General features: G+C 34.3%; 1 protein-coding gene across 3 annotated transcripts; it reads left to right on the top strand.

The window, feature by feature from the left end:
• The first annotated feature begins 2,830 nt into the window (after positions 1 to 2,830).
• Positions 2,831 to 6,948, top strand: LOC118744291 (putative GPI-anchored protein pfl2). Of its 3 annotated transcripts, none has more exons than XM_036477205.1 (4): positions 2,831 to 3,415; positions 3,576 to 4,293; positions 4,356 to 4,556; positions 5,216 to 6,948. In XM_036477205.1, the coding sequence occupies exons 2-4, from the start codon at positions 3,665 to 3,667 to the stop codon at positions 6,117 to 6,119; spliced, it is 1,734 nt and encodes a 577-aa protein (XP_036333098.1). In that variant the 5' UTR covers positions 2,831 to 3,415; positions 3,576 to 3,664; the 3' UTR covers positions 6,120 to 6,948. The 3 variants fall into 3 exon arrangements, with proteins under 3 accessions (XP_036333098.1, XP_036333114.1, XP_036333106.1); XM_036477221.1 differs by having other exon boundaries at positions 2,831 to 3,174; XM_036477213.1 differs by having other exon boundaries at positions 2,831 to 2,953.
• The last annotated feature ends 4,015 nt before the right edge of the window (positions 6,949 to 10,963 follow it).

The following is a 10,963-nucleotide window of genomic DNA, read 5'->3' on the forward strand; positions in this document are numbered from 1 at the left end:
CGACAAAAAAAGGCCATGATGACCATACTTTAAAAGTTATCGTAATTTTTGTTTAAAAGTAAAATTATATACCTTATATTTTTCTATCAGGGATTGGGCTAGTAAAACGTAAGTTTACTAGTAGTTATATTTAAAGACTATTTCTATATTTTAAACTTCTTCTTGTTGGTATTTTCCCTCTTCGTTGTAAAAGCTTCCTTCTTGAAACATGATCACCTTATCAGCTGACAGCATTCGAACCGCTCGATACCGCTCTATTCATCGCTCTGCTGGGCGAAATATGCCGTTCGCCGGGTATTGTGTTTCAAGCATTTTTAAGGAGAGTTTAACGGAATTTTTTGTATGGTAAACTCCATGATCCTACTACATCTAACAAGATGAAGCAAAAGAAGGAAGAAATAAGTAATTTTCGGGCTTGTAATTTCGTCGCCATGTTATTTTCTTTGAAAAGTAAACAAAGAATATGAAGACGAAGCATAAAGAAAAAAATGCAAGCAATTTTGTAGCACATGTTTGTGCTAACCAATTTATTATATTTGTACGTTTCTTTGCAACCAATCACCACGCACTTCATTTTAATAACATTTGCACAAAAAATTTATTGAAAATTTGCTTAAAAATCACTGAAATAAACCACCGACAAAATACACATCAAGAAAGAAGCAAAACAAAAATAGCAAACTTCAAAATTATGAACGCCGCACACTTTTTTCTCAATTGCTATTACAAATGAGTGCTTTTCAACCGGTCAGATGTGGTCTAATTGGTTCATGGGTAAACTCCGAGTTTAAGGGCCGGTTGTTCAATGTCTGATTAGTACAAATCGGAGGTAGAAGTTCCGGTTAGATACAACGACTGCTTTATCGATCACATGTTAATGGAGTTTTTGCTTTTCTTGAGAGCTGCATACAGGTGTTTATTTAATAGGTTTAATTAAAAATAAAAAAATAAGAAAATAAAAATAAAATAAAAAAATTTTAAATTAATAGTTAAAAATTAAAATTAAAATAAAAGGCAGATAACACTGGTCTACAAATTTCAACTTTTTTTCTGCGAATAAGACGGGACCTGGTGTTTCTGAACGGATTTTTCGTGCTGAACACGAATCCGGGGTCAAAAATGTCCCATCACGTCACGTTTTCGAGAAAAAAGGGGTTGAAACCCCTAAAAACAGCGTTTTTGGCCATTTTCGAAAAATTATAGAGCTGAACCCTGACGTGGTACAAATTTTGCATATATCAGAAATTAAAGGCTAAACCGTGCCCTTTCGAATGAGCCCTATGCCGAATTGATCGCGTGCACCCTTAAAGCAGGGGGTGTATTTGTGTTTAGGCGTGCAGGAAAAATTGATCACAGAAAGAATTTAATCTTAAACGATCATAGAAAATTAATAATGCCAAGGTTTTAACTATATTAAAAGTCGCTGATTACGAATCTGCAGTTAGATTTTAAAAATTTAAGAAATTTATATGGTCGTTTAAGATGAAATTCTTTCTGCGATCAATTTTCCCTGGACTCCTAGACACAAATACACCCCCTGATCTAAGGGTGCATGCGATTAATTCGGCATAGGGCTCATTCGAAAGGGCACGATTTAGCCTTTAATTTCTGACATATACAAAGTTTGTAGCACGTCAGGGTTCAGCTCTACAATTTTTCGAAAATGTCCAAAAACGCTGTTTTTAGGGGTTTCAACCCCTTTTTTCTCGAAAACGTGACGTGATGGGAAGTTTTGGACCCCAGATTCGTGTTCAGCACGAAAAATCCGTTCGGAAACACCAGGTCCCGTCTTATTCGCAAAACCCTTGTAGACCAGTGTAATTATTTAATATGTAAAAAAAAGTAAATTAATTATATTGGAAAAAGGAAAAGTAAAATAAAATAAATTAAAAATTATAAATTTAAAAAATGGAAAAATAGATATTATATATGTATATATATTTAAAAATATAAAGATTATATTAAAAAAAAAACTTAATAGGATTTTGTAAAGTTTAGATTTTTAAGTTATCATATGATTATTTGAAAGGGAATAATTTAAACGAGTTTAAAGGGTTAGAGATTTTTTTAAATGTTTAAAAGTATTAGCCTGCCTTAATAAATTACGTAATTCACTTAGATATATCAATATTCCGTTCAACATTTCGTTTAAAATGCCAGATGTCTTGCAAATACATTAGAATTTACAAAAGGAATTTCACTACTAATTGCCTACTTTGCGTACTTTTCTACAACCATTTTCGCACCAAGAGAATTCATTCCTCCCCTTTTCTCCGTCCTTCGTAAATGCAACCTTTTGTAAGGGAGTGTCAAACCGCAGCTGTCAATAATTATCTAACCTTGTATTATTGGATCATGTGGTAATACTTGTATGCAAATCTTTTGCTTGCACTGCAACGTTTTGGAGAGTTATATGGCAATACTACGTTTTGCTTCTGGATGGCAACCTTATGTTATAATTTTGCTAACTTGTGCTGCTTCCACATTTGGTATTTCGACGAAACGTATAATTAATTAACAAGGGTAACCTGCCTATTCCTTGCTATTTTTTAATGCTTATGAGCATTGTTTAGTTAAAACAAAAGCAACAAGAAATTTACCTCGTAATATTACGAGGGGCTCGTATATAGACCTCCATACAAATTTTGACAGTTATTTTATGAAGAACGTGAATTTACGAGGTTTGCGAGTCTTTTACGAGTTTAAGGGAAGAGCCCTTTTGTTTACGTTCTTGGCAATTTATATTCTAATCCTCTTTATTTCACCCTTGTTGGGTTTATTAATGGTAGTCAGGCAACGTTAACATAAATTAAGTTTGGTAGCACTTGTATATGTCAGCGAACGCAAATTATAGTGGATTGCCGCTGACGAAGGCGCTTTTAAAACAAAAGTAAATAGATTTATAAACAAATTAGCAACAAATAGCTGTGCAAAAAGGGAGGATAAAAGACAGGTAAATCACCGAAAACATTTTTTCGAATGGAAAAAGTAGAATTTTCACGGGGAATAGATGAAAATGAGTGACTGCGTCTTCAAAAAAGGAAGAAAAGAATCTACAAAGACTTTTTATCGGATGAAAAGGAGTCGAAGATTACGGAAAGAAAAACGAAAGGATGAAGAGAAAGACCCGAATTGGTAGTAAAGTGTCGTAGAGAGCATAGTAAATAGTAAAAGGTAGTGGAATTGTAAAAAAATCGACACGAGTGTAAACTAGTGGGTGTTTATGAATGAAAAATTAACCATTATACATTTGCGAAATTTGGGGAGTTACATGTGTCAAGTATCAAAATGACCGGCTTTTAACAAGTCCTTCACCCGAACGAAATAAAATAAGTGTAACTTCCTAAAAATATAAGTGATTTGAATACATTCGTAAGGGTCGAGGGACATTTTCGGTCAATAGAAAAATACAAGTGTGAGTGGTGTCATTGTATACTTCGGTGCTGCGTTTGTGGCTACTTGCGTTTCGCCTACAAAATTGATCTTTCCCAACGTTTCGCATTTTCCTATTTGTGTTAAATAAAACTCAATAAAATTTTATAAAAACTTATACAATTTTTTTTCTTATTTTGCAGTTTTAGTAGTTTTAAGTCGTGACCACTGGCATGTACTTATACGCTAAAATAAACTTGTATCACTTTCGCAACACCACCTATTCACCATAATGCTAGTAGCAACCCCAGGGCAGGCAGCGACTTATTCCCTTCTCGGCAGTAGTGCGCCTAAGAAGACATGTCTTACCTCGTCTGCTACACCAAAGAGCACCACCAATAACTCCACTGCGACAACTAGTATTTGCAACAACAACAAAAGCAGCAGTAGCACAGCATCTACGCTCATGAAAACAATATCAGTACGGCTTAATCGAGGCACCGAATTTTTGAAAGATACTGTGCAAAAAGCGCTTATCAGCAACACCTCTAACTCTAATAATACAGCCACCAACTCTTCAAATAGCAACTTCCGCAACACCAACATCAACAACATAAATACAGCTGTTGTTGGGTCATTAAAACATATTCATGTGAAGTCAGCAACAGCAACGTCTTCATCAAACGCTTTAGGAGCAAAGTCCACAGTTTTGGCGGCAACACCATCAACATCGTCAGGTGCAATTGTTAGGACGAAAATTGCTGCCAACAATTCCAAGGCACTCAAGCTCCACACCGTTCCGCCCACCAAAATACATCGCTACCCACAAGAGCGGCAGGAAGTAAGCAGCACGGATAGTATCAACAAAGAAATGTGCCATTTTAAGCCGATACTTTCGGCACCAACAATGCGTTGGAAATGGTAAAACATTAAATTTCCTAGGTTTCGTTCTCAAAAACTAATGTTTTCCTACTTTTGTTCAGTGGTAGTAAGTCGAGAGGCGGTGCAACCATAAAAATACCCATAGCGTGTTTAGCAACGAATATTAAAAACTTGAACTGTGATGACTGTTCGTTGGTAACCTATAGCAGCAGCGAAGATGAGAAAGCAGTAGATGAAAACGAAGTTGAAGAAGAAGATGATAAGCATCCGCAAAAATACCACAGTTTTAAGCCAAAGCCAAGGTAAAGTTTATGTTGTAAATTCATATCTGTTTTGTATTTAAATTTAACATCAAAGTTTAAACCAATGGCTAGTCTTTTGCCTTAATTTTTTTACATCTGCTGGATACTGTCTATGCTGAGCAGCCAATTCCTCCAAATTTACCATTGATTTACTTCTTTTGAAATCATAAATGTTAAGCTCATCTGACACTTTTCAGATGCCTTTTGTCCTATGCTTAGTCGAGTAGTAACCTACTTAGGAACAATTCGATTTCTAATTTTATAACTATGCTGATTGACGGTGCTAGGAAAAATGTACAGCTTTACACGTCTGTCACTTGTACGTACCGAAAGTTGCCCAAACTTAGACTCGGCCATCGCCATTTAGCAGCTTTTCCCCATCAGTTTATCCACTTTTCGTAAAAGTACTTTCTAGCCATTAAACTTATTGATCAAAAAACTTCAGTGTACTTTGAATTTTATTGTAAGTTTTTTCAATTTTTCATTTTCGCTGCTAGAAGTTTCTTTCGCTTTTTTTTGTGAAATTTAATGTTCAAAATTGCATTCCTTTCTGAAACACCAAAATTCGCGATTCCTAAGTAAGCAAGATATTTCAAAATATTTGAATGCAATCTATAGAAACGATTTTAGACCGCTGATTTTGAAATCTTAAATTGCAGTTCCACCTTACTGACCACAATCATAACTTCCCCTTCGCATCAATCTGCATTCGTCCGTCTGGTCGCACAAATGAAGAATTTGGTAAACATAAATCAAAGACCCAGTGAACAACCGCAGAGTAAGTCCTCTAAAAAGATGGGTCAGTTAAAGAAACGCCACACGGCAACACGTAGCCGCCCTTCGAAAGCAGCTGTTTCATTGAAACTGCCACAGCTGCGAAAAACGCCTGTCAATTTGCCGTTGACGCAGGTCTTCCTTCGCAGCCGCAGGCAATCCTTTGTACAAGTTAAGAATCTCGATTTGCCTACTGAGCTTATTATCAAAAAGGGGAAGAAAGTCACTGCAGATGCAACTTCCAATAATAACACTGAGGCGGCTAGCAAATCAACCAAGGACATTACAAACACAACAACAAAGAAAGCCAAACGTAATGTTAGCAAATCTAAAGTCATCAATATTGTGGCATTTGCGCAGGAAAAGGGATCCGCTCAAAAACAAAGCAGCGGAACCACAACAACAAGCAAAGATGAACTGACTACTGATAATAACGTCGCTCCAGATTCGGAAGTCAAGCTCAATCAGCGTAAACGAAAGCGAATCGAAGCTCCCAGTTCCGGGGATGAAGTTGTAGGATCCAAAGTGAACGACGTTATAGTCAATGATTCCAGTGAACAAGATGTCTTGCCGCCGCTGCGCAAAAGTGCAAGGCTTTCAAAAGATGGTGGTAGTACCGATTTGATGAAAATAGGGAATTTGAAGAAGATTACCGTTAGAAAATGTAAGGCGCGAAGCATGTCTAAACGTTCGACAGATTCATTTTCCCCACCAATGACACGCTCACGGCTGAAAGAACTGATGCAAAATAAATCGAGAACGACTGTGGGAAATATCAGAAGACAGTAGGTTGTCTGCGCCATTAGGCAACGAAATTAACAACCATAAGTACTCATATTTTTTGTGACTTCCGTGCGTTGTGCCCGTTTGTACTGCTATGTTAAGTTATGTATAGAGTCGAGTGAAGTCATAACAAGGCATTCATGGAGCAGAGCCCCAAAAAGGTATGCCAGCAACCAATTTAAAAACGCCTAAATTAAAATGTGTCACTGGAAGTTTGAAAAAAAAAACATGGCATGACATTTTTTTACTCAAACTGCTTGTTAGCGCTCTGTCCATGCGTTTATTAAAATACCCTGTGTGCTGAAAATTTATTACTAATATATTGCTATTTTTATTTTTCTTGTAATAAATCATAAATAAATCGTCTAAGTCTTATTTTTGATACAAATACGAATGCAAATACATGTGACGATGAACGTGCAGAAATTATACTTCCCAAAGTAAACAGCATCTAAGCTCGAAGCAAGTAGAGTGCATACTATGATTCCATTTAATATACATAAGTATGTAGGTAGTTGGGGCAAGTCCCATTGTTTTCTTTTTTAGTTTGCAAAAAAAGTTACAGTGACATTTATTCTTTATGCCGAATCAGGCCGTTTTCAGTAAGGAGTTAACCCAAATTTGGCAGTTAACCAATTCGTGGCACTCGCCCAAATTCGGCCACTCGAAGTGAAATAAGTCTGCTTTGGATAACCAGGCGATATATGTACGGTATCGTTCATATCAATATAACCCCATTTCACAGTGATATTGTTTGCCACTTATGTTTATTTACTTAGTTTTATGAATTTTCAATTAAAAAACAGTTAAGTCTCTAACAAAACCCATATAAAATCAAGTTTAAAACATTGTATAAAATTAAAAAAAAACAAATGTTCATCCAAATTTTGAACTTTTTCTTAGGCTAAACGCATAGTTACGGTGACCATCCGTCCTGAATTGAACGGGACAGTCCTCTTTTTTGACCAATTGTCCTGGCAATTAATTTATTTTACACGGGACGCCTAATGTTCTGTATTCCTTTTAATGTCCTGTTTTTGTCCCGTATTCGGGGTTCGGTATTCCGACGCCTTAAAAGCTCATTAAAATGGCATGCCTATGAACAAGTCTGAATGCCTGTGCTTCGAATCGAGGAACACATACAGTGACCAAAATATAAATTGGGATTCTACATTTTAGCAAGGTTTTTCTTTTGCTTATTTAATGTTTATTAATTTTTTTTAAGAACTCTTTCTAACAAAAACCACATAAATCGAAATTTCCGACGTTGTGCAAAAACTATGAGAATTATTCTGCAAATTTTTACCAAAAATTCAAACTTTTAATAAGAACCTTTAGAAAAAAAATTGTTTGCAGTTTGGTAGCTCATTAAAATTTAGTGTAATAAAGTGCAAGTGCAACATGCTACTCATTTGCTTTCCAATCCACAAATTGTCAAACATACTAATTTTGTATGAAAAAATGCGTAGCACCGACGCTTTGCTCGCCGCTCCACTATGCTTTTAGCCTTAGAAGCATAAGAGTTTTTCAAGTATACAGTTTTATAGCCCATTAAATTTTAGTCCAATAAAGTGCAAGTTTCAAGTGGCTAAAAATTACCGTTGATTTTTTAGATGTTTTTCTCACTTGCCTCCATATAACGAATAAACATACCATTACTCAATAAAGTTTAGGTACAGCGAATTTTTTACAATACCGGCAAATATTTTTTAAATAGTTTATTTTTCGCTAATTTGTTATAAGAATATAAACTAAAATATATACACTCCAAAAATCAGAGCTCCCAACCTTATGCAAAATTAAAGAAAATTCTGCAAATTTTCATCTTAATATTGCATCTTTTATTTACACTCCATAGAAAAAAGCTGAGTACGCAGTTTTTTAGCCCACTCAATTTTAGTATAACAAAGTGCAAGTTTGAGATAGCTGGAACTTACCATTGATTTATAGCATTTTTTTGTTGTAGGTGTCGCTCATTTTCTCCATATAAGATAATGTTCGATATTTTTTTTTATATTGAAAAAATGTGCGACACCTTCAACAAAAAAAAATGCCAAAAATCTATGGTAAATCCTAGCTTCCTCATACTTTCACTTTAAACTGCATACTCAACTTTTTCCTAAAGAGCGTAAATAAAAAGTGCAATATTTGAATAAAATTTTGCAGAATTTTCCTTAATTTTGCGCAAGGTTTGGCACTTTGATTTTTTGTTTCTTTTTTTTTTTTTAAATTAATTTATTTTTTTCTAAAAAAATTAACGAAAAATAAAACATTTAAGAAATAGTTGCCTGTATTGTATCTTTATTGACTGACTGTAATTTATTTTTATATGGAAGAAAACCGCAACACCATCGGCAAAAAAAATCTCAAAATCAACGGTAACATTCAGCAACTGGAAACTTGCATTTTATTAGACTACAATTGAATGAGCTATAACATGGTAAAATTAAAAACAGGTGTAGTAATACAGCAGCTTTCTCGCTTTCTTTTCTGTATTTTCTTGACTTTCGGCTATCTTATTTTTTTCAAGCAAAATTTTAAATAAAATGTTTAAAATTTTTCTTCTTGCCCTTATTACTACACCGGTAGCTCGTTTCTGTAACTCTTCTCTACCGATTATTTCTCTACTGGTAGAGAATATACGTCAATCCAAGGCGAATTTATATAAGGTGGTGTTACTAGCTCAGCTGATTTTGTGTATGTGTTTCGCCGCACGGCTTCTGATATCAAATTGAAAAATTTTGTTTGAATTTCTACACACACTCTTACAGATTTTGACAGTTTATGCCGCCACAGCAAAAACAAAATACATGTAAATTTTTGTTTTTGTACTCCTGCTATCACCTTATATTAATTCGCCTTGCGTCAATCTCTACTACTCATTAGCAGTAGAGAACAAGGCGGCGAATTCATAGATGACACTTCTGATAAAAAAAGTTTGAAATTTGTATGAAAATTGTTGATTTTCTTAGATTTCTACAAAGTTTCGAACTTGGGCTTATATGGATTTTGTTAGAGAGCGAACTATATTTTAACTGATAATTCTTAAAAATAATTAAATAAACGTAAGTGGCAAACAATAGTTGCGTTCCAGATGCTTCCCGATATTCACGAAATTCACGATTTGCAGGAACAGCTGTTTTCTCCATTAATAAACCTTATGGGAGGTGGTCACCTGCTAATATAACTTTGAAATAGAACTCCCAACACAAGAACTCTCCAAAACAAGCGCTTTTGACAGAGTCCGTTAAAGCACCCAGTGGCTTTACAGCACAAAAAGCAAAATGTTAAAAATAAATTTTCACCTAAGTTTCATAGATTTAGTGGTAGATGGGTAGCTTAGAGTCGATTTGTTTTTGTGTTCAAATTCACAAATTTTAGTTTATTTGCATTTACGCCTCGAATTTGTTTTCAACGAAATACAAATATAGAGCAAACGTTTGTTTTTCATTTTCCCTTTTGCTAAACACCAAATCTCGCAAGTTACAATGGTGTGGTGACTGAATTAGCATTAAAGCTACTGCCTTATCCTTTGCTAGCTCTTTAGTGAAGATATGCATTTTATTTCATGTCATGTCATGTCACAAATTTATTTTGACTTTGGTATATGCGCCGATCAGTCATAAAAGACAAAGTGGGTGTATCGTTTTCACAAATCGAGTAAAGGTGGAGCTAATGTTTTTTTTCATATCGTGCGCAATTAATAGGTATAAACGTGTAATAATGTTGCGCAAATTACCGGAATTTCGTGTACAAAACAAATCATTTCCTATAGAATCGGGTATTGGTCATTCAAAACTTTAAATCAGAAGCTGCCTTTTTTATTCCGTCTAACATCCAAAAAAGCTGCGACAAATGTAGTTTTTTTGTTTTAATTGGAAAAAAACGAGACTTGTATTTTGGCTTTAGATTAGATTTAACAACTTGAAATCTTGCAGAAACTATCAGTCTGCACAGATCGCCCAAATTTTTCACATGGCCGACTTCTCACATATACACTGCCGGCAAAAAGTATTGGCACAGCTGCTTTTTTACAATATATGCAACAATTTTTATTGTAATATTTTTCCGACAATTTTTTATACAAATATGGTTCATTTCACAGCAAAAAAAAAAACATAAAAATAACATATATCTAAACTTCGTGCAAAACTCGCGAAAATTCAGAAGATTTTCATACAAATTTTCAACATTTTAATCAGATTTTGTAGAATGTTTTTGAGTAAGCAGATTTGTAACCCAATTAATTTTATTGTAATAAAGTAGAAGTTCTAAGTAGCTACAATTATCGTTGATTTTGGCATCACGCAGTCACTTCCATACGATAAACATTTTTCGAAAATACTTTATATGGAAAAGATGTAAACCCCTTCAACAAAAAAATTCTCAAAAATCAATGCCATTTTTGACTAGCTCCGAACTTGCATTTTTTATACTAGAATTTGATAGCCTACAAAACTGCAAACTCAAGAAAATTCAAAAAAATCTGATTAAAAAGTTGAAAATTTGCATGAAAATTTATTGAAATTTCGCGAGTTTTTCACAAAGTTTAGAAATTATATGTGTCTGTTTTTTGTTGTAGAATGGACCATATTTTTATAAAAAGTTAGCGAAAAAATGTTAGAATAGAAATTGGTGCATATATTGTCCAAATTCGCTGTGCCAATATTTTTTTCGGCAGTGTATGTATATGTATATATTTGCATAAACAAATACTAAAAAGGTATACATATAAGCATAAAAGCTATACACCGTTATTTTTTTATTAACATTGACGCCTTAAGTGTCATGTTTTTGTAAAGTACGAAAAAATTACCGTTAGTTGCTGAGTTACAATTTGTATATTGCAT

This window comes from Rhagoletis pomonella, unplaced genomic scaffold (genome assembly GCF_013731165.1).
Source record: "Rhagoletis pomonella isolate Grant_MI unplaced genomic scaffold, Rhpom_1.0 Rhpom_scaffold_00001, whole genome shotgun sequence".
Taxonomy (NCBI): Eukaryota; Metazoa; Arthropoda; class Insecta; order Diptera; family Tephritidae; genus Rhagoletis; species Rhagoletis pomonella.